The 25080-nt window shown below is 38.8% G+C and overlaps 1 protein-coding gene across 1 annotated transcript in view; it reads left to right on the top strand.

The window, feature by feature from the left end:
* CCDC148 (coiled-coil domain containing 148) overlaps positions 1 to 23061 on the top strand; it is a 224129-nt gene extending 201068 nt beyond the window's left edge. The window contains 3 exon segments of the mRNA XM_033112425.1: positions 15156 to 15273; positions 17523 to 17663; positions 21285 to 23061. Of these exon segments, the coding sequence (XP_032968316.1) occupies positions 15156 to 15273; positions 17523 to 17663; positions 21285 to 21431 (406 nt within the window). The 3' untranslated portion in view covers positions 21432 to 23061.
* The last annotated feature ends 2019 nt before the right edge of the window (positions 23062 to 25080 follow it).

Below are 25080 nucleotides of genomic sequence, written 5' to 3' on the forward strand. Positions count from 1 at the left end.
TCAATTTCCTTTGAAAGTCATCAAAATAGAAGTCCCATGGAATATGGGTGTGGGCATCTTTAACTTAATGTAGGGAAGGAAAATACAGGGCTTTTGGAAGCTTATTTCTGCCCATACCTAAATAGTGCTGTTGAGAAACTATATGTCTTCTTGAAAAACGGAGCTGAGGGTCAATGACCTAGGTATTATTTGTAAATTTATCTGGCTTTCTGTCCACTTTTTTTGTTTTATCTTTTCCAGTAAAGGTGGTTCCCTATCAGGTTAGTCAATAATACTATTTTCAGCTTTGTTTATCTGCATGGGCTCTGGAGAAAGCCACACATTTCTCTCTTATCCTCAAGTGATAGCCTTTCTAGAACATCAGCGTTAGCATCTCACCCGACAAAACTGCCATTAGGTAAAAGAACTCATCAAACCTGCACTGGGCATAGGCCCTCTCCCCTGAGATCCAAACAGCAATGCTCACTTGGCAAAATTTCAGCGTTCCTGCTTTGTGGAGCTGTCTCTAAAGAAAAAAGGAACAATGATTCCAGAGCTCAATCCTGAAGGCAGAATTGAGACAGAAAGGAGATTGCTAAGAGAGACACGGCTTGGCAGGAAATCACTGGAGAAGCGAGTTGAAACTTGCAGCGGAAACTCCGAGTGCGAGCAACAGTAAAGCAGCATTTGAGAGAGCCAAGGGAAAAAGCACTAGGAAAGTAAGTCCCAAAACTAAACATATTTTATCATTTGTTTTTTAAAAAGTGTATTTAAAATGCCTACCCAAAAAGTTTTGGTTAAAAAAACCAAAACATTTTTATGTTTGTAGACACAGGGATTAGAAGAAGGGTGACTTTTTTAAAAAGAAAGAAAGAACACATAACTCCCCTAAGTGTTTATAACAGTAACCTTTCTACAATGCTGATTTTTTTTTTTTTTTTTTACCTGAAATGTTAAAGAGGCTGTGAAGTCTCTTTGCTGATCATTTCCTAGACTGAAAGAAAATCAGGGTTTACTTCATTGTCCTAGGTAGCTGAATCACTAAAAAAATCTTTGGTCCTTTTGATGTTTGCTGTCTACAGAAGTTCTGAGAGACCTGGGAAGGAAGAAACAGAATGTAAAGGGGATTTTTCAAACAGTATTAGAGAAGGCTTGTATTATTAATCCTATTTACTTAAATCATTTGTTTGAGGGAGAGGACTATGGGTTTTTTTGTTGTTTCAATACCATCCCATCATGTCTCCTGAAGAGAAACTGGTTCCATCATAATGATACAGTTGTCTGACTCTGGAAAAATGAGGACCAATTGAAATCAGAAGTGAAAAATAAATAAAATCAGATCGAAATAGTGTCATCTGATAACACAGTGGTATATTTTATTAACGGGCCTTTTAAAAGTTCCATACTAAAGCAATGTTTCTTTCAGCATTTGTGATTCTGAAAACAGTCTTATTGAAATAAGGGGTATCAAAAATTATATGTATCCTATAAGAATTTTTCAGAAAAAAAACTCCAATAAAATGAATCCATTTTCTTACCTTTAAATCATTTCTTTTTCTTTACAAACCAAAATGGGGAAGGAATTTAAAGAAAGCTTCTAATATTGTGAGGTAAACCCTCAACATGAGTTTCCTTTTTATATTTGATAAAATAATTATATAGCATCTTAAAGATTTTTAAAATGCAATGCATATTAATTATGAAGCTAAACTTAATCTACCATAAACTATTTATGATTTCGAAGGTCACTGTGCAAATTACCCAATTAGTGTCAACTGACAGATACCTTTTCTTAGTGAAGCCATATGACGGCAAGTGGTGAGCTCCTGTATATATTCAAAAATCCAGATGTAGGCTCTGCTCTTTTCTACTTAGGTGTTTCCAGTTGCTCTGGGCTTCTCTTATGTTTTGCATATTATGATTTTTACACATTCGTATATATGGCACTTAGTATAAATATGTTGAAAAGATGAATCTATGGAGGCAATTAGGCAAATAAGTGGTGGCCTGTCGGCCTCGGTGGCCTTATGAATTTCAGTTCATAATAAGTAATTCCCTCAAGGCAACATGTCATTCCTGCCTGTGCTTCCCCTCCGAAATCACAGCAAGTCTGTGTCCTGAATGTCACGTGTGATTAGCCTTGTAGCATCCATGGTTCTTACTTGTCCAAAGGAACTAGACACCTTATTTGTTCTTCAGTGATTCAACTTCTCTTTCAACTCCTCAAATGACAAAATATCTTACAGAGGAATACCTACCGACTAATTAATAAAAGAATATATATTTGAATTTATTCTTCAATTTTTATTTTGTCAACTCCTGTGTCCTGTTATTTATGTACAACTTAGGAAATTCAATAGAATTTTTTTCATAACTTTTAAAATTTATTCATCATTTATTCTCGCTTTCATTTCTTGGTACATGCCTCTGTTTTAAGCACTAAGATAGCTGTTGGGGATACAAAGGCAATTAAGACATAGCCAACATACTCAAGAAATGTAGTCTAACAGAAATAACACATGAAAACAAACAGCTATAAAACAAATCTATACATGTGTATGTGTTTGTGCCCATTAATTTGTTTATCCGTGCTTGTTCATGGAAAGGCAACTAACAGTTCCCAAACTGGGTTCTATTGAAAAAGGTTTCTATTATCAGATAATTTGGGAAATTAAGTACACTAAGTCCTCCTTTTGGAGATTCAAAATACAATCTACCATATTATAATAAATATTCTGAGATCTCCTACTCTAAAGGAACCTATTTTACTTTGTTTATCTTAGTTTTTCCCAGAATTGCTTGAACATCTCATAGATTTCTCATGGCACACGTGTTAACATCCTGGGAGATATTAACATCCCACTTGGGCCATCAGTTTGGGAAACAAACTGATTAACATTTGGAACAGCTTAGTACGTGCCCTCCTGTTATAGAATATAAAAAAAATAGGTATTCTCTTATACATAGAAGATAATGTTTAGTAGTCAGGACTCCCCAGAAATGACTGAAAGAAAACTACCTCAAACTTGCTTAGGTAGAATAGGAAGTGCATTGATTTACATGAATGGGAATCCAGGAATGGGTCTTGTGTCAGGGACTCGAATGGCATCTTCAGGTTCTTCTCTCTTTCTACTTTTTATCTCTGTTCCTGTTTGTGCACTGATATGGACTTCCTCATGTGTTTGAGCTGGAGGTGTAGGGGAAAGAGAAGGCATGGCTACAAGCAGCTCCAGACTTTGTTATATCTTAACAAAGCTTAGCAAACTCAGAGAGAAGAGAGAGCTTTCCTTCTTCAATATCTATACATAAATCCCCAAGGAAGATTCTGATTGGCTCAGATGAAGTCATATGTTCACTGAGGGCCAATCAATGTGGTCATATTTGTAATGAACTATTATTAACTATGTCTGGTGACATGTGAACCCCTAATGCCAGGAAAGGGTGGGGCGGAAGAGGATTCTCTGATTAAAGGCTTCAACAGAACTACACAAAATGAGGAGAGACAGTTCAAAGAGAGTTGATGTTATTAGGTCGATGCTAGAGGATAAAAAAAAAAAACCCACAGATGTCTACCATAATGTGGCTTAATTATTAAAATCTAAATTTGGCCATAATAGGCAGTTGGCCCCGGTATCCAATTACTGCCAGGGAGTGGGGATAAAAAAAATCAACTATTCTCATATTAAAGTCCTTATTTTTATAAGACATTTCCTAATTTATAAAATGGCTTATAGCTAATGATCCCAAATGTCATGACTTCACTCAGTTTTTTTAAGAGTATAGAAGATTTTCTTGGCTCCAAGAAGTTGTATTGCTCAAAGTTATAATTCTATAAATGGTTACCCTAGATTTGTAAGTAGCTGAAGTGACTAATTATACTATAAATATTTCAGGCTAAAATTGTTGCAGCCATGTTATAAGGTATTAGACATCAGGAACTTAAATGTCTTTGGACTGGAGCAAACCCAAAATAATTGACTAGGTAGAATCTTTGCTCTGTCCATGGTACCTATGGTACTGTGGTGGCTTATCTCTAAGAGGCTGTGAGGAGGTCTTCCAGCCTTCTGTTTAGGCCTGTGTCATTCCGTTTGTTCCTAAGTTTTCACAGAAGGATGTTAACTCTGTACCAAGCTTAGATGCCCATTAAAGCAGAGCTTTGCTTTTAACTATCAATGCAATATAACTATACTTGAGGGATTTGTCTGAGGCCAATCCTGAAATTACATAAAGAAAATACAGAATAAAAGATCAAAGGAGGCGGAGACTATAGATATTCATGCCTTGATTGTCCTCAGAGTCAAATTTCCAGAAGATGCTTTTCAATTGAGAAAAGAAGAGGATTCATGTTGGAACCTTAGGTGGACAGATGAGGAGGAGCCAATAAAAGACAAAGAGAAAAAGCAGTCAGAGATAGCAGTTGCATTTCAAGAAGGAGGTGGCCATCTGTACCAGGCATTGCAGACAGGGCAAGTCAGAGGCTCTGAGTTTGCAATTTGGAGTCACTGGTGACATTTTGGAGAGCAATTTCCATAGAGTGGAGGGGGCAGAGGGAAGACTGCAAGGGGCTTTGGACTAAATGAGAGGTGAAAAACTGGAGCCAGAAAGTATTTCTGCACTTAAGAAATTGGGTGAAGGGGAAAAGAGAAAGAGGATAGTAGCTGAAAAGGGACTCCTAAGTGAGAGATAATTTTTTTTCACATTTGAAGAAGTTTATATGCAGAGGATAAAGAATTAGGAGAGAGAGGGAGGGAAGGAGAGAGGGAAGGGGGTGAAAGAGAGGGACAGAGAAGAAGAAGAAGGAGGAGGAGGAGGAAGAAAAGGAGGAGGAGGAGGAGAAGAAGAAGGAGAAATAGGAAAGGAAGATATTCATTTCTGGAGCAAGACCCTAGAGACAACAGGTTTATAGGGTTAAAAGTCCAGCTGTAAAGAGCAAAGGATGAATAAAGATGTCTCTTGACAAGATTGGAAGTGTGCAAATGATGTTGGGGAAATGGACATTTAGAGGTATTTTCTTTTTGGTTAAGTAGGAGGTGAGATTCTCTGCTAATAGGGAAAATTAAGCATGAGGTAGAAACTTATGGAGAATGTCAAGCAAGTATCTGGGGGTAAATAAAATGATATTGGAGGAGTGTTGAATGTCTAATTAAGGTTCAGCCTCATAACTGTGTAATAAATTCAACAAAGAATTAGGGCTGGGAATTGGCAGGGCAGGTGTGGAAAGAAGACAAGATAATTAAAGGATACTTGTGACAATGTCTTTGAAGAGACAGAGAGGCATCTAAACCTGGGAGAGAATGAAGTAAAGTCTGAATGTGTCTTATAACAGAGTGAATAAACATTGGTGAAGAATGGAGTTTTGTAAGCTAATGTAGCAGGCTGAGTCAGGTTAAGTGAGCGCAAACATAGGAAGATAGGAGCTTGGTAGGCAATCCAGTCCTAGAATGGTGCAGCGCACAAACTTTATCCATACATTGATGACCTTAGAGATTGGCGTCAGAGTGGAATCCCTCGGTTTAAGATTTTGGCAGGGGAACAACAGTTCTAGGTGATGCTGAGCTCCAAGCCTGGTCTAAGGGGTGCGTTGTTAAAGCAGGGGAGAAGTGACTGCTGTTGGGGATCAAGGGACTGTAAGGGAATAGTTTTGAGTAACCCTCAGGAAATCGTGGGCAATTGCCTGCGCAGCCAGCAGTTGATTCCAAGAACCCCATTAGAAAGAAGATGGCTTTCTCGCAATGGGTTTGTCACCAGAACATGTGTTGTGAAAACCACCACTAAATCTAAGCCAAAATGGGAAAGGAAAAGACATGTATCAATATCATCGGCATTGGACTCGCAGATTCTGGTAAGTCTAGCACTGCTGGTCATCTGGTCAACAAGTGTGGTGGGATCGACAAAAGAACCATCGAAAAATTAGAGAGGCAGGTTGCTGAGATGGGAAAGGCCTCCTTCGAGTATGCCTGGGTCTTGGATAAACTGAAATCTGAACTTGAGCGTGGTATCGAGTCAATACTACCGACATCAGTATCTCCCTGTGGAAACTGGAGATCAGCAAGTATTATGTGACCATCTGCCCCAGGACAGAGACTTTATCAAAAACACGATTACAGGCACCTCTCAGGCCGACTGTGCGGTCCTGATTGTTGCTGCTGGTGCTGGTGAACGTGAAGCAGGTCTCTCTAAGAATGGGCAGACCCGTGAGCGTGCCCTTCTGGCGTACACACTGGGTGTGAAACAACTAATTGTTGGTATTAAGAAAATGGATCTCATTGAGTCCCCCTACAGCTGGACGAGATATGAGGAAATTGTTTGGAAGTCAGCACCTACATTAAGGAAACTGGCTACAACCCGGACACAGTCGCATTAGTGCCAATTTCTGGTTGGAATGGTGACATGCTGGAGCCAACTGCTAACACGCTTTGGTTCAAGAGATGGAAAGTCACCTATAAAGATGGCAATGCCAGTGGAACCACACTACTTGAAGCTCTGGATTGCATCTTGCCACCAACTTGTCCAACTAATAAGCCTTTGCGTCTGTCCCTCCAGGATGTCTACAAAATTGGTGGTGTTGGTCCTGTCCATGCAGGCCGAGTGGAGACTGGTGTTCTCCAACCCGGTGTGGTGGTCACCTTTGCTCCAGTCAGTGTTACAACTGAATTGCACCATGAAGCTTTGAGTGAAGCTCTTCCTGGGGACAATGTGGGCTTCAATGTCAAGACTGTCTGTCAAAGATATTCATTGGTGCATTGTGGCTGGTGGCAGCAAAAATGACCCGCAAATGGGGGCAACCGGTTAGCTCAGTTGATTACAGCGCGGTGCTCTTACTAACAACTAGGTTGCCGATTTGATCCCCACATGGGCCACTGTGAGCTGCACCCTCCACAACTAGATTGAAACAGCTATTTGACTTGGAGCTGATGGGTCCTAGTAAAACACACTTAAAATAAATAACAGTTTTTTAAAAAATGACCCACAAATAGAAGCAACTGGCTTTATGGCTCAGGTCATTTTCTTGAACCATCCAGGCCAAAGCAGTGCCAAATACGCACTGTGCTGGACTGTCACACAGCTCACACTACTTACAGATTTGCTGAGCTGAAGGAGAAGATTGATTATTGTTCTGGGAAAAAGCTGGAAGATGACCTGAAAGTTTTGAAATCTGGTGATGCTGTCATCATTGATGTGGTTCCTGGCAAGGCCACGTGTGTTGAGAGCTTCTCTGACTCTCCTCCTCTGGGCTGATTTCCTGTTCACGACATGAGACAGACAGTTGCTGTGGGTGTCATCAAAGCAGTGGACAAGAAGGTTCTGGAACTGGCAAGATCACCATGTCCGCCCAGAAAGCTCAGAAGGCTAAATGAATATCATCCCCATACCTGCCACCCCAGTCTTAATCAGTGGTGGAAGAATGGTCTCAGCACTATTTGTCTCATTTGGCCATTTAAGTTTAATCACAAAAGGCTGTCTAATGATTATCATGCATTGTAAAACCTTCAGAAGGAAAGGAGAATGTTTTGTGGACCATTTGGTGTTTGTATTGTTTCTGTTTTTTGTATTTTGTGGGGTTTTTTGGTATGGAAGTTTTTAAGTTGTTAGTTTTTAACATCAGTACTTTTTAATGGAAAAACTGGACCAAAAATCTGTCACATAATTTTGAGAGTCATTAAAACAAAGTTTAATGAGAAAAAGAAAAAAAAGAAAGAGGATGGTCTAATGCCAAAGTCAATGGGTAAAACTTTTCTGGAATTGTCACTGGGGAGGCAGGAAAATGCCAGCCCTCCTCCCCAACTCTTTTAAAGGGTAGCATAGAAGTAGTGTCACCTGGGAAACCACTGGTTTTCAGTTAAGGAAAACCTTTGAAAAGAACAACGAAGAGTGGAGTGAGAGAAGGTTGCATATTCCAGTGAAGGGAGTATTTATCACTAACTTTGTTTAGGCTTGCTGGTGCATGATAATTAAAAAAAAAGAGACAGGCCTCTATTATTGTTTTTAATTCTCTATAGACAATGTACCTCTGATTGTACCTCACTTTTGCAATACTATTGGAAAGAACTATTTTAAGAAAAATTTGAGGATATCTGAGGATGTAAAAAGATTACTGAAAACTAGATGGAAAGCGTTAGGAATAGCTCTAAAAGAGGATATGTAAATTGTGGCAGAAATGTCTTTCTGTACTAATGTGGCAAAAGAGCTAATATGGTATTTGCAACGTTCTTCCAATAACCACCTCTCACACCTTATCCTGTGTTCAACTCTGAATTCCCAGGTTTAAGTCCTTACTCCACAATTGTTTATATCTCTGCACTTCCAACTCAAGCGACTCAGAGTTAGGTTGAGGCTGATTATAAAGAACAAGAAAATGTACTTCACTCTCATTTATGGTTTTTCACTTTCAATATGATAAAATATCCACCTCCTTGGAGCCTCAAAAACTATTCCCGAAGGCAGTGGCTCACTCCTCCTTTTTTAAGGCTGAACTTCTTTCAAGTTATTTCTTCTTTCTTTGATTTTACTGAATAGACCTGGTATTTTACTTAAATATTGCAAGTAGCCTGAGGTTTTCAGCTGTCATTAGGATACCAGTGTTTTATCCATTAGGGGGAAAGAAAGAGGTCCAGTAACAGCCATTATTATACCTGACCAGTGCTAACATTGACCCAAGCCTGAAAGGGCCACTGTCACTGAGGGAGCCTGTCATTCATGTGTGTTGAGGCCTTGGAGGGTGGCATGGGGTTGGAAAATTCTGCTCTTGAATGTCAGTAGCACCAAAGCAGGAATTTCTAGTTTGGATCAACCCTGAGGCATATAATTGTGATGTATGTATCACGCTCAATCAGAAATAAACCCTATCTAGGTGGTAATTTGTTCCTGGCTTTATCTTAATAACAGTAGTTAGGTAGAGTCCCTCTAATCTGAATTATTTATCGATGCTGTAGTTCCCCAAGTGTGGTCCCTAGTCAGCAGAATCAGCATCACCTGGAAACTTATTAGAAATGCAAATTTGTAGACCCTGCCTTACTACTGTACTACTGAATCAGAAACTCGGGAGGTGGTGTAGCAATCTACCCTTGAACAAGCCCTCCTGTGATTCTGATGTTAGCTCACGTTAGGGGCCCACTGGGCCAGGTGCTATTGGTTCTCAGCCCAGGTGCACATTAGAAGCATCTGAAGGAACTTTGAAAATACCACCGGATTCTGATCTAATTAGATTGGCGTTGTGCCTTGGCAGCAGATTTTATAAATTCCTGCAACAGCAGTAACCGTCGTCATTGAGAACCATCACTGTGTAGCAGCATAAAAAGGGGCTCTCTAAATTTAGGGTTTTTTGATATATTTAAAAACAATTTATTGAAAACAACTTGATACATTTTAGCAGAGTGCTAACTTAGGCATGCTTCTGTAGAAAAAAAAAGAAAAAAAAAGTAATGTAAGACTTAAGAGGGTGGGGATCTTTTCCTGTCTGGCTTTTATTTTTCACTGTTGTATCCTAAGCACCTAAAACAGTGCTTCTTCGCACATAGTAGGTGCTCAAATAACTGTATGCTGACTGAATTACTCCATTAAAGAATGGAGTTCCAATAGAAACTTGCTCTTAAAACTCACCAAGGAACTAGTAAGCTCTCTGACCTGGAAGAATGGTCTCTGTTTGGGGCTGGTGTGGGTTCATCTGCTTCTGGTTCTCTTCATTCTGTGTGAATCCTCTTTGTTCTTGTCTGTACTAATTTGGCAAAAGAGCTAATATATTTGCAAAATGAATCCTCTTTGTTCTTTCTGTACTAATTTGTACGCTGATCTGTACTAGGATGTCACTGCCTTGTATCACGATTCACATTATATTGGCAGAAATTGGTCTCTGTTTATCCCCTGAGCCAGAATCCCCGTTGGGTAGGGCCTCCTTGCCTGTATCATTAGAGGGGTTATGCCCTCCGACGTGAGCACCAGTTACATAGTTTTCCGTTTCTTCTCGCCTCCTTCCCCACCTTTGGCAGTGCTGCCACCTGGCCTGCCTGTCTTTTGATCTAATATTTTTCTGTTGAAGGACCTTATAGCTAGTGGAAGGATTCTCTCTGCTTAGTAAGAACAACTTTCTGAGTGGGTTTGAGCTGAAGATGGATTTCCCAGCAGGCTGAAACACCTCTGGCAGTAGTACCATAGGATGTGTCTGTTTAAAGATTTTGTGTTCAATATCAAATAAGCCATATGACCTAAACATCAAGTAGCAAGTTTGTTTGCAAAACTGCTTTGAATTCGGTAGGGCAAATTACTTCCCTGAAGCATTTTGGGGGGGATCTCAATACTGGTTAGAATACTCTAATTAAAACGTGTCTTTGCACTGCTTTCCTTACTGCTTCAAGCTTTCTTTGAAAAATGGGGAACCCGCCACTATCAGCTATTTTTCAGAAGGCTTGTTCCCCTCTTGGTTACTATAGTTTCTTTTTAGTCTGAAGTTACCTGTACCTCCAGATAAAGAGAGGTCAAGATTTTGTGCTTAATATTTTGCCAAGTTCTTACTGAAGTTTCCACTTGAAGCAGAGGGAAGCTGTCACTAAAATTCAAGGTGTTTCCAAACCATTTGCATTTGTAAACTCATCTCTTAGGGTGCAGTACACACATAAAAAGTCTTCTAAATGATACGTAAATTCTCCATTTCTACATGAAAGCTTCTTGTCCCTTAACTACATTCAGGCCTGGAGGCTTAAACAAAATCCTTTTCAGATTATTGCTAATGCTGCACCTGATTCTGCAGCAGCTGTTGCTTTTGAACAATATGATGCTTCTCCTCCCCCAAGAGAAGCTGAAAATGCCTCTTCTCCAGCACTTTCCACCTTTGTAGACTCAGGGAGCATAAAAACAGACGGAGAGATGCACCTAGGATACCTGTTGGGGAATTCAGTGCACAACTTAAAGACTTGAGTTTAGCCACATTCTGACATTAACTTTCATAGCATTAATTTAATTTGGAGAAAATCTGCTACTTCAAATGGCTAAAGGTATTTATGTGGAAAATTTTCCAAATGATCAACTCTACTGTGTTGCTATTTTCTTTCCCCATGCCTATGTGATTATTTGGCTATATTCCAGAAGTTTTTCTACATGCCTTCTCTTTAGGCAAATAATTTTTTTTCTATCCAGAGGGAGAAGAAAGAGGCACCAAGTTTCCTGCTTTAAAATGAATTACCTTTTGAGTTTAAACCATAGAATCTATAAAAATGAAGAACTTGAGTGTGTCTCCTGTTCCCTTAAGTTTTCCTGTGTCAAATCTTTGATCTCGGTCACTTGGGAGCCAATGCACCTGTGATCAGCTGTGCACCTCCTCCAGCACCTATTTCTCTCCTCGCCACTTGCACGTCTCCTCGTCACTCTTCCTTCCTCACCTCCCAGTGATTCTTCAGCCTCCTCTCTACTGGCTGCCCTTGCCAAGATCACCAATGGCTCCCTGTTATTTAATCCACCGATTATTTAGGATTATAATTGATCCATAGCATTTAGCATCATTGATCCTGTTTTTTCCTTAGCTTCTTTGGCCATTTCTCCTCATTCTCCTAGAGAGTTTCCTCTTCTGTTTCTTAAATGTTGTTTCCTTGGGAACCCATCCTAGGCCGACTTTTCTGCTCTGTACAAGAAAACCTCGGAGATATTGCGGGTTCAGTTCCAGACCCACCGCAAAAAAGTGAGCCTCACAATAAAGTGAGTTGTAAACTTTTTTGTTGGTGGGGGTTCGACTTGAATTTGTAAAATAGGCAATATCTGCGTAGCACAATTAAACAGAAGTGCGCCTCTTTTCCTGATTAATAACATCTGCCCCCATGGCCTCAATTCCTTGCTACTGATAAGATTCCCCACCTGTTTCTCCAGCCCAGATCTTATGAAGGCAGTTTGATCTATGGCCAAACTGAAGCTAATTCCTTTTCTTCCCTGTTTCTCTAAGTTCCCAGTTTTAGTGAGACTCGATCATTCACTGCGCAAGACGGAAACCTTCATTTCTTCCTCTTTTATCTTCCCCCCTCTCCCATAAAATAAACGAACAATTCCTAATTGTTTGATTTTCTTTACATAAATTTTAAATTCATGTCTTCTCCCTACCTCCTACCTGTCCCCCTCCCCCTACTTCATGAAATCATTAACTTGCATCTGGATAACTCTGGTCTTGCCTCCTTGCAATTTATCCTCAGTATCACTGGAGAGGTTTTTCTGATCACCGCATGTCTCTAATCAAAAGCCCTCATGCTTGCAAAGCCCCCACAGGCTGGCCCTCTTGCCGCACCTGCCTCAGTTCTTGGCACTCCCCACCTTGTATTGTTCATTTTGGGTCATACTGAATTTCTTTCAGTTCTTCAAACATACCATGTACTCTCTTCTGGACCTTCTCATATGCGATTTTTTTTTCCTGCCTGGAATATTTCCTGTTCTCACTCCCTCTGGCGAATTCCTGCTTCTTTTTTGGTTCTAACACTAAGAACACTTCCTTTTGGATGCTCTCCTGAATGTTCCAAGCAAAGGTGCCTCTCTCAGGCCTCAGTGTGCCATCAGAGCAAGAGCCATCCTCTATCTCAATCACCTGGGTCTTTGCATCCCCATTAGATTGTCACTTCTGTGAGGACTGGAGCATGTCTTCGTTCAAACGTTATCTCCAGTGTCTTGCAGTGATTGACGTATAGCAGGTGCTCAGTATATATTTGTTGAATGAATGAGTGAGCCTCAACATAAACCATGAACCAGCCTTCTTTATGACACAGGTTCAAATACCTTACTCTCATTTGCAATTTCTTCCTTGCTAGTCCAGTTTCCCTAACTGGAACACCTATTCCTTTTCCACAAAGCAAGCAAAACTTTATTGCTGACAAAGCAACCTATATATCCCAAAGGAAGAAAAACTTTCCAAAGGGTCTGAGAATTAGCATATAGTAATTGTCAAATCCCAGGGTATCTCTTAATTGAACCTTCACAGTGGTTCACTTAGCTTGTACTCAGTGCTTAAATTGAGTAGAACCTCATTAGGGAGGTTGTGTCATGCCTTAGTGAAAATGGGGAGAATGACAAATACAGTTTTCCATGACATAGAGGCGTAGGAGAAAGGGAGCAATCTGGTCTGTGGGTTCTTTAATCTGTGTGTCTGACTACTGACTCCTGATATGGAGATGACGGGGAGGGTAGCCACAGCCATCAAAGGTGCTTGGGATTTTCCTTTTAAATCCCACTCTGGGTTTTCTACTCTGCAAGGATCGAATACATGCTCCCCTCCTTTCCTTGGTCTGTGTTTCTTCCTCATTGCCAACCTCAAGAGCAACCTGACTTTAAAGAACTTCCTGAGAAGTTCTTTAGAATTTAGAAGTTCCTGAGAATTTCCTAGAAGCAAATCTTCCTGAGGGGAAGAAATGGCTCAGCCTACCAGTACTTTTCTGGGTTTCTCTTTATCTCTCATTGCTCATTCTCTCAGTCTGTCTTAGCCACCTTGAACTATTCTCAAAGCTGTGACTAGATGAGGTTCCCAGGGGCAAAATTGAAGAAGTCACCCACTTTCAGATGCCAATCCTGCACCTACACAAGCCTGAGTGCGAGTGCCTCCCGTGGCTCACACTTGTCCTGGCTTTCTGGGCCAGGAAGGCCAGCCTCCCCTCAGCTGTCATGCCTCCTTGTCTCTTCAGATCCTGATTCTTGAGACCCAGCTAGGGGCTGCGTCCTCTGTAAAGATCTTGCTAAATGCAGCAGTCTTTCCCACAGCCCAGAAGGTAGTCATCTCATCTCTCTCCAAATTCTCAGTGGGCCTTCTTTATACGTCTCTGAAGGCACTGCATGAGTATACCTTGTTTAGTTAGTAGGCTTGTCTTTTTGTCTATGTTAAACTATAGACTTCTTAAGAGCAGTCTTTCAGTGTGCTCACACTAGCACGGGGTTTGGCACACAGGTATTGATAAGTCAGTGAGATGAATGGAACCATCAAGGGGAGAAGAGAGAAGAGCATTAGTGGTTAATTACATGGGAATGGGAGGGCGAGAGGTGCACCTGGGCTCTGGGGCTGGTCTGCCTGGCTGCCGCTTCCTGGGTGTGAGAACGTGGACAGGTTGCATCACCTGTCTATGCCTTCATTCCTTTATCTTTAACATGGGATCAACAATGGTACCCCAACATAGGGCTGTTGTGAAGTTTAAATGAGCTGAAACATGGAAAGCTCTTAGCACAAAACCTAATGCACAGTGAACACCTCAGTATTCAGGATCCAGAATAAAAAGGGTCTAGTGAAGGTATAATCCATGGGAAATGCAGGTGTGCACACTAAGGGTAAAGCATATTTGTGACTGATGTCACAAATAGTTATATCAAAATCATCAATGGGGGAACAGAGGCAATGGCCTCATACTCCCTGGAGAACCCAAGTGACTACTGTTTTGAAAAGACGTCTCATACCTAATTGAGTAGAAGAGTAACTTGGGCAAGAAGGTGATAAGGGAGGCTGCCCGACAAGGCAGTAGAGGAGGCCCAAAGGAGTCTACAGGTATTAAAACAGATATTTAAAGGTGCTCTGGTATAATATCTGCTGATTTTAATGAGGATGGAAACATAATGTATGGGAAAGTCATGTTTCTGCTGCCATCTACAGTCAAAGTGCAATTTTTAAAGTTTCTTCTCACACACAGACACACACACACACACACACACGGCATTCTTTCAAAATGAGTGACAATATAGTTTGGTTTAAGTGGGTTAAGTAATTGAGGTAATTTGGGCATTTTTATTATAGTATTTTATTTGTTCTTTTTTTTTAAATATGTATATTTAAGCAGTAACGTAGCCTCTTTACCATCTCGAATTATGTTAAAACTTATCAGAAGACTGCTATAATAACTCACTTCAGAGTTTCATCTGTCAGATGGAATTAGCTGCCAGTGTGGCAGCCAACAGAAATTTTGAGAGTTCATACAATGATTTCAATGAAGAAAGAGATGGATTGGATTTTACCTCATGTTTTCCTGCCCCATGACCTGCAGTTTCTCTGGTTGTTATTAGAATTATTGTAAATTGCGTTTTATTGTTTGAATATGAGAAATCAACCAAAAGCAAATAAAACAATGTGACTGTGATGTCACCTCTGAAATGCCTTCTGCCACTATGCTTTTATCCATGTCAACTCCAAGACATTGATGATCTTTTTCCAACTTCCCTGTGCATTATCTTTAAAGGGTTAAATATAGACAAGAATTATTGGAAAAGCGTTTGATGGAGAAAAGAGAAGTGGCTCTTCAAGAAGCACATGAAGAAGAAGAGAGAGAGAGGCGGCTAGAAGCCCTTAGGAAACAGGTGTTTTTAATTTGGAAATTTTCATGGGTGGTTTAAAGAATGTTTCTAAGTGCTCTTAATAACATTATTACTAGGGCTTAGTTCATGAGATCTGCTCTATAAAATGTAACTTTTCCAAATTGGGACACTGATCTTCATTCCTGGGAGCAATTAGATTTGTGTTGAACCGTTTCCAGGTTCTTGGTATATTAAAAAGAACTTTATCAGCCCCCTTTTTAAAAAGTTCTCCCAAGATTTAAATGCAGCCGCATTACCTCTAGTTTAACAGCTGAATACCAATATCCATTTATAACAGTGAAACTCTGCATCTAGCCCAAAGACTTTATTCTCCTCAAAAAACCTGTTAAAGCTTGAGCAACCTAATCTTCTTTGGGGTAGGAAATATCCTATAGGCAACAAACATGTTAAAAACCACTTTTTAAAAATACGATTTTTGTGGAAAAATAAATATCTCCCATTGCTTTATCTAGTCAAATTAGGCAAAAATTTAGAAAGAAGACAGTAAGTGGCAAGATTAGGAATTTAAGAACTTGGGAAAGGTGATAAAATAGTTTTACCTGGTAATTTTTCAGAGTTTTTAACCTGGAAGTGATTAGTTCAACTCATAAGCTCTGATGTCTTCATTGACACTATTTCCCAACTCATAGGAAATGACTGTCTGGTTTCCCTTCAAAGCCAGTGGAGGCAACATAGGACCTTGGATAAGAACTTGGCCTCTAGTGTCCTTCAAACCTGCTACAACCTGGTGCACTACTCATTGGCAGGAGAAACTTAGATCTTTTACTAAAACCACCCTAAGCTTCATTTCCCCCTTGGAAAAATGGGAATAATATTAGTACCTGCCTGATAGGTTTGTAGTAATGTTCGTTCACATTTTCTGAATATTTACTAAGTATAAAGCTCTCTTCTAAATGCTCTTAGGTTTTACCTCATTTAATCTCTACAAAAGCCTCATGGTGTAGGAATGATTAATATTCCTATTTTATAGAAGAGGAAACTGAAGAGGCACAGAGGTTCCCCAGAGTCACACAGCTATAATAATAAATGTCAGACTGGATGCAAACCAAGAAAGTCTAGGTAAATAGGAGAGTGCAGAGGAATCGTAAATGCACCCAACTGTTATATCGTCTTCTTTGAAAAAATAGATTAGAGAAATAAATTCAAAGCATAGGAATGTTAAGTCCTGGTCATCCTAGATTTAACAACATTTAAATTAGTCAATCAATTGCAAATTATATCCCATGGCCTTCTGGGGACAAAACAATGTCACTATTACTAAAAACATTCTTGTTCAAAATATAACTTTGATAACTACAGAGTCTATATGATTAGAGTTCTTTCCATTTGTGAACCCTTTGAAAGAGGAAATATCTGTTCTGGTTACCTGTAATCAGAACTATAGTACCAGTAAGATTTTGGCTAGGAAACCGCTGATAATTCAAGTGTGTTCAACTCCCCAGTGTGTTTGACACCCCCAGTTAGGTCATTATAGTTTCTACATGGCATTAAAAATGCCATTTCCTTAATGCTAATTCTTGACTTCAGGAATTAAGAGGCAGGTGTTACTAATAGTGCATGTAATTTATAAAATTAGTGGCTTCCTTTCATTAGGACACAGATTTGAATGATTTCAATTATCAGACAGAGTAAGGGCATTCTGGGTTAAAGTAACTGCAGTTGTTCAGCATAAAGGGGAACAATGGTTTACAACAGTCCATGGAAATCGAGTTGTCGGGTACAATGGAAATTCACCCACCTGGCCCTATAATGACAACAAACTCTACTTTACCCATGAATAACACGCTCTCGATTCAGCTTAATCAGGTGAAACTTTTTTAAAAGTTTTATGAGGTTGTCAAGATGTCCATAGATTGCTAGTGGTTAAAAATGTTTTTTTTTTAATTTTGGTTACTTTCAAGCTGTTTGAATATGTGGGTTTCCTATATTAGATTTCTTATGACATTGTACCAGACAGACAAATTTTTATCTAAATTTAATCATAACTAATTATTCAGTCATTAGCAAACAATTACATATCACAACCTTTTAATATTATATTTTGTTTCTAAACTATTAACTCCTTTGTGGATCTCGAGGCCTGGCCTGTTTTCATATTCTTTCTACCTTTCCCTCATAGGTTTTATCTTTAATAAAATTTGTTAACTTCAATGGACATTAAACATTAATAATATTGCCCAGAAGTGTTCAGCCTGGATCTTGTTCCAAGTAGCCATGCTTTCTCTTTTTAGGTTGCTATTGTTGCTCAATTTGATCCTGTTAGAATGATGTCAGATACAATGGCATCGAAGGCAAGGATTGGTATTGGAATTGAAGAAGAATTTATTCTTCAAAAGCCACTCTTCACATTGAATACATACAATGAACAGCAGGTAATTATGGGAATTCACATGATTGATGCAAAAGCCATGATGATGATAAGAAGAACTGCAGACGTGTGTGTTTTGGGTTACAAGTCATTTTCAATATTTACATTTGAATACCACACATATCAGCATAATTTTTTACTTCTAAGTGGTAGCATATAATTACTGCACAATTCTTTATAAAATAGATGATAGGTTACCATAGAAAAAAGTTTATCTGAAAATGTTATGACTCTATCATTGAAAATTATTTTTTAAATTTAAAAATTTTACAAGATTTTACTTTAAAGTTGTGTTAATATTGTATATTGGTGGTGAATATTTCTCTATCAGATTCAGAATTTGTTTAAATTTATAACATAAATCCTTTTAAAGAAACAACTGATGATGCTGAGGGAAGGTTTCAGAAATTAAAATGAACAGAAGACAATACATCAGAGCTAATGATAAAATAAAGCATGTTCTGTGGAAACAGTATTAAGGGATTATTTAACCATTTCTAGAAAATTTGATTCATTTTACTGCTGCTGTAACTGAGAATGGATTTTAAAAAGATTTTTTAGTTGAATGGATGGAAGGGAGAGAGGACAGATGAATCCCTGAATGCTCTATCCCTGAACTTAAGGGAGAAAGCAGTTATTAATTTCGCCCATTTGAGGAGAGCTGCTAAATGCTTATTTAATTATTTAAAAAGCAGGAAACTTCATTCATCCATTGACAAGTAAATCGAGTGTGCCTCAACTATATGTTGCATACTTTCCTAGGGCATACAAAGATGGACAATTCATTTATTAATTGGACAAATATTGATAGAGCATAACTATGTCAGGCACTGTGTGGGTGCCACCCTGAACAAGGTAGACCTGTACTATGTGGAGGAAGTGAGCAGGGTAGCTGGGTTGGGAGGGCAAGTAACAAGTATGGGGATAATGCCTCGGGGTTCAGATCACCTCCGTAATGGAGGTAAGGGCTACAGCAGCCAGTTGAAGGGAATGAAAGGTTAGCCCTGACTGGAGGAGTCAGAGAAAGTGTCAAAGAGGAAACTTAAGTACATCCTACTCGAAGATTTCTGGCAGTGGAAACAATATGCATTCCAGATGATTAAGCTGAAAACAAAAAAATAGATTGGAGGTGGGGTGGGAGTAGGGAGAGAGATAAATTAGAAGGGTGCTTCCAGAATCCAAAGCGGAGGGCAGCTGGGGCTTGTGAAGAATTGAAGTCAGAAGCTAGAAAGCTCTCAGGTACCTGGGCTAAGGAAATAAGGGTTTCACCAGGCAGAAGAGGATGGAAAGAGGTCCTTACCGGTTTGTCTTCAGTGTAAGGTACATGGCAGGCTGGATGCCGGGAGCTGAGACGACACAGCGATTAGGGTCAGACTGTGAAGAATATAGGTCTTGCTTGCCAGAGACATTTGACCTTTATCCTGTGGAGAGAGGTGAGACTTGGAAGCAGGTGAATTACCTAATCAGATTGGTTTTAGCAATATGTCCTGAATGGAAAATCGGGGGGTGGGGCATGCAGTCATAACCTGTAAGATGGTAGTCCTCACAGTAGTGGGGAGAGGGGCGAGAATGGCTCTAGCTGAGGGAGAGGGATGGTAATGAAAGTGAGGATAAGTCTAAACTAGGCAGTTTGTTCCACTATTTACTGGCTGTGTGAACTTGTATAAGGTATTTTCCATCTTTCTGTCTTGTGTTTTTCATCTGTAAAATAATAATTCGAGAGGTTCTTGTGAGGATTAAGAAAATAAATGTCAGTTGCCTGGAATATTGCCTGGCACCTAGTAGTAATTCAGTAAATTATCATCATTAGGTGTTGCTGCCATTTCCATATAAGCAGATATAAGGAAAAACAGAAGTAGGGAGAGAGAGAATTTTTGTTCATGTCGTGTGTAGGGTGAAAATGTCCAGTGCACATTTACAAGAAACTGATCGGCTGCCTCTGGGGAGGAATTGGGAAGAGGGAGGTCGGCATGCAAGGGAGATTTCTATTTCACTTTGTTTATTCAAAAAATAGAATAACAGAAACACTTTAAACCTCACGACCCCAGAGCTGAGAAGAGAGTTGAATCCTGGAGATAACGAGGGGGTCAACAGCACACAGGTGGAGCATGAATCCCCGGAAGTGGATGAAAGTGAACAGGGAGACTATATTGGAGCCGAAGAGGAGAAACCTAAGGCTCAGGCACAAATATGTTAGTTGTTAGACATAAATCTCCATATTATTCTTGACTTACATGCATCATTGCCCCTAGTCTCTGTATCTGATCAGTTGCCAAGATCTATTCTTCCCTTCACAGTGCTTCTGACAGTTATCTCTTCTCTGCTACCAGCCACGCTTAGGCATTTATTACCACATGTCTGGACAATTGTAGTAGACCCCTAACCATTCTCCCTGTCTCCATTTCTTCTTTCCTTGCCACCTTAATTTATCCTGATCTTACAATCAGATCCATCTTTTTATGCAGTGACAATGATTCTATTACTTCCGTGCTAAAAACAGAAACAAACACACCTTCAGTAGCTCCCCAGACTCCGTGGCATAGCCTTCAAGCCTTTAAAATTCAAATCCCAGTCTTAGAAGTGTCTTTCTGCAGTGTTCCCCCGTGGGACTTTACCCAAGCTGCCCTGATCCCACACTGAACTATTTCACCTCTAAGTTTGCACGTGTCTTCCTTACTTGCTCAATCTCTCTTCCTCTCTCCTTTGCTTTATAGAAGAATAAGTTGGACTTTACAGTTAACTCAAGTGCTCCCCTTTACCTGAGACCAGGAGATGTACCTACTCTTGGGATAGCAGTCACACGTTACCGAAAAAAAGTATATATCTGTGTACGATCTTATTACCCCTCTCAAACAGCTCCTTGAATGAGGGGCTGCTTTCAATCTTCTAAGGGGACTTCAAGTCCATGTAAAATGCTTCGTTAGCTGAAATCCATACGTGGCTACCTTCTTATCATTGCAAACAGCACTGTTGACATTTAATAGTCATAGAAGAAGGGATAAGGTCCAATCAGCTATAAATGAAAACAAAAATTGAACTACTCATATGTCTAGTCCCACTTAGAAGCAGATTGATGGAAGCATTTTCTAGTTCTGCTTGAAATAGAAATCCGGCCTTGGAAGAAAAGTCGTATTGATTTTGTTTTTCAAGTAATGGCCATGTGTTCAAACTTAATTTACATATTGCCAAGTGATGGAGAAATTAAAATGTTTATTTAAAGACATGCACAAGGTTGCAATTTAGATTTATTTTATTTTAATCAATGGTTGTCTGTGTTATCTAATTCCAACTATCAGTAAATAATGAATCAATGATAGTAATGAAAGTAAGCTTCTTCTCATCTGTTAGTCATTTTAAAGTGTTTTATTTTGACTAGTATGCAATATTCCATACATCTTATATTGGAAACTACTGATACACTGGAAAGTGATAATGTCAAAAAGGTTTTGGACATTTTCAGTAAAAATAACCAGAATATAGTCACTGTATATGCAAAATTTATTGTCATGTAGTCATCTATCCAGAAATAGCAATTATGCACCTTGGGGAAATATGGAACTAAATGATAAAATTTACTTTAGTTCAATGAATTGCTATTTATTTAAATTGTATTTTATTTCTACAGATAATTTCTGACCCTAGACTTCGTTTTGAGTTAGCACTTCGAGAAGCTGGACTTCATAAAACCTTTTATGCCAAAGAGATACTACCAAAAATTAGTCCTCCAAAACCTCCAAGAAAGGATATGGAGTCTACTGTATTTAAAACCTAGAGTTCATCTTCAAATCCTATTAGACATAAATAATATCTTTTCTGAATACATTTATATGTATAATAATTTCTAGTTTTTAAATTTTTAAAAAATACCAGACATAGAAATCATGGCATCTTTAAAACAACTTTGCTTTTGTTTCATGATTCTTAGAATTTTATGTATTTCGAATATCTTTGTTATGTTTAATAATACTAAATTCTCCAAGACTATGAAAATTAATTATGACACATATGGTACATATATTATTATTTAGTAAATTGTGTTTTGGATGTTACATTACCCCATGAAAAGAGCTCAAAACACCATTTGTGAGAATTATAATTTATGTTGCTGTCACCAGCCAGCATTCATTTCTGCCTGTTATTTCAGAATTTGACTTTTTAATTATACAATCTTCATTATCATTAATATTTCAATTATTTCTTAATTATTATAAGAGGAGACTCAACCTTTTTCTAAATTTAGAAACCAATTTGGTACACCATGTTTACTGCAAACCAATCATCCAAACAATTTCATTTTGCAAATTAGCCCATAAGAATAAATTAGAAATTAGAAATAGCATTTTAAGCATGGGAATATGTTTTGGCTTGGAAAACAATGTGTATGTTTGTTTAGAAAGAATATTTTAAAATTTATAATTAGAGTGCTATCAAAATGTCTACATTACCTATCAAATATCTAGATTTTATAGGAAGGGGATGTTTCTAATAAAACTCAAGCATAGTTTTTCTTTCTTTCTAATGAACCACACAAAGCCACGTAGCTGGTGACGCACAGGAGGACGTCGTGATATCATTTTGAGAACCACAGAGAGTTGTACTTATGGTTCTGATGGAAACATTTAGTTGGGATTGGCCAGCAGTGCAGCTGTTACCTGTGCCCTTATTCATTTTCTTTCTTTTTAAAAATGGTATTAATAATAGATATCATTCACTGAGCACAGACTGTGTGCTCAGCACCAAGTATACGTACTTTACATATATTGTCTTATTTGACCATCATAACAACCTTATGAGATTTTCATTTCACATAATAGGAACTAAGTTGAAAAAGATAAATATAATTTGGCCTAAATCAGTTGTTTTTCAAACTGTGAGTCATTAAATCAATCTAGTGAGTCCTGATCAGCATTTTTAATGAAACAAACTAAAATAAATCTGAAATACAAATGGCTGATGAACATATAAAAAGATGGACATACCAGTTAAAACCCCCAATGAAAGAAATTGGACACCACTGCCTTTAATCCAATGATTAATAAATGGTACAGCCTGATTCAATTCCACATCTTTGCTGATGATGGTCTTGTCTCAAACTGAATGGAAACAATATAATCAATCTACCTGGTAGGAAGTCCCTGAGGTTCCCACCAACATATCCTCCAACACACCCAAACACTTGCTCTGGCAGTGTCTAGCAGTTGGAGCAACTCTTTCTATCAAACACCAACCTTTGATGTCTGTTTTGTGTTTCATCCCCTTCGACCCCATCAGAATTTCTCTTTTTCGATTATGCTCTTTCTGTCCTATATCTTCAAGTTCTCCCTTAACCTAACATTCTCCTCTAGTTACCAGGCTATTTCTCTGCTCCTCTTCTTAGGTAAACCATCAATAAAACAAAAAGGGATCCTACTGAATGGGAAAAGATATTTGCCAATGATATATCTGATAAGGGATGAATATCACAAATCTATAAAAAACTCACTCAACTCAACTCCAAAAAAACAAACGACCCAATTAAAAAATGGGCAGATTAGTTCATTCACTTATTCTTTTCTTTAGAATCCTGAGGGTTGCTAGATGGGCGGGAGGGATGGGGGGTGGGGAGGAGGGTGAGGGGATTGGAAGGCAATCGGTGACCATAGGATGGCCACGGGCTTGAAAATTAATCTGGGGAACGTAATTTGGTGGTTACCAGAAGGTAAAGGGGTTGGGGGGTGGGGGATGAGGGTGAGGGGGATCAAATGTATGGTGATGGAAGGGGAGCTGACTCTGGGTGGTGAACACACAATGTGATTTATGGATGATGTGATACAGAATTGCACACCTGAAATCTATGTAATTTTACTAACAATTGTCACCCCAATAAATTAAAAATAAATAAAAAAAAAAAGGGCAGAGGACTTAAAGAGACATTTTTCTAAAAAGAACTTCTTTAAAAAAAAAAAAAGATTTTATTGGGGAAGGGGAACAGGACTTTATTGGGGAAGAGTGTGTACTTCCAGGACTTTTTTTCCAAGTCAAGTTGTTGTCCTTTCAATCTTAGTTGTGGAGGGCGCAGCTCAGCTCCAGGTCCAGTTGCCGTTGCTAGTTGCAGGGGCATAGCCCACCTTCCCTTGCGGGACTCGAGGAGTTGAACTGGCAACCTTGTGGTTGAGAGCCCACTGGTCCATGTGGGAGTTGAACCGGCAGTCTTCGGAGTTAGGAGCACAGAGCTCCAACCGCCTGAGCCACCGGGCCAGCTCTAGGTAAACTTCTTGAAAGAGTTGCCTGTAGATATGTGGTGTCTTCTCACTTTCCAGTTACTGTCACTCATTCTCATTTAGCTTTGCCTTCAACCTCCACTGACACTGCTCTTAGCAAGGTCACCAATGAACTCCATATTGACAATCTCGGTGACCATTTTCAGTCTTCATCTTACTGACTTCAAAGCAACATTTGACTCAGTTAACAATGACCCCGTCTTAGAACATGTTCTTCTGTTGGCTTCTATGACACCCATCTACTTTACCTCCTACTTTACCTCTCTCCTCGGTCTCCTTTGCTGACTCCCCCATCTCTGTTGATCTCTAAGTATTAGAGAGCTCCGGGATTGGACCTTTCAGCTTTAACCTTCTTTATTTTTGAGTCGCCCAAGGGAAGATTCTTAAAGACTGTACTTTAGTTTTAGCTTTTAAATTATATCTTTTGAGTGTCTTTTAATTTACAGGTCTCCCCCTTCCCCTTTTTTTTCTCTTGAAATATATTTGTTGAAGAAATTTACATGTAGAATTTCCTAATTTGGATTTTCTGACTGTGTCCTGTTGGTATAATTTAATATGTTCCTCTGAGTTTGCTATAAATTGATAGTTAAATTTAGAAGCTTTATCAGATATCAGATTTGGGTGTTTTTATTAAGACTACTTAATTATGGTGTTATGTTCACCCATCAGGATTCATTATCTGTTTGGGCCTTGTTTTGAAATTTTAGCTAATACTAATTCTCAGAGCCTAGATCCATTAATTAATCACAGATTGCATGATAGAAGTATTATAATTCAATCACTCCTTGATAAGCTGGAAACATTACATAAAGAAAAATTTCCCTCTTCTGGTATTTAGCAGAATAAGAAAGGTATGCTAAGTGTTTAAGTCTTTTTATTTTCTTCAATTACAAGTTTTCTAAATAATTAGTTGGTTTTCTAATATCCTCCAAAGGTAATCAGTTGTGTTCTATTTTTATGAAGTCATGGATTTAAAGGTATTTGATGTTTCAGTCTATTAAAGTATTATCCTTATTGCTGTTCAAATGATTCCTTCCTTTCCCAGAGGAAGCCTTTTTAGTTTGGTTCATGGATTCTAAGCCAACCTAATAGATTTATTTGATAACTTCCTTGCTATTCCAGTTATTTATTGCTTTTTAACAAAACTTAATCGTTCAAAGC

This window comes from Rhinolophus ferrumequinum, chromosome 8 (genome assembly GCF_004115265.2).
Source record: "Rhinolophus ferrumequinum isolate MPI-CBG mRhiFer1 chromosome 8, mRhiFer1_v1.p, whole genome shotgun sequence".
Classification (NCBI taxonomy): Eukaryota; Metazoa; Chordata; class Mammalia; order Chiroptera; family Rhinolophidae; genus Rhinolophus; species Rhinolophus ferrumequinum.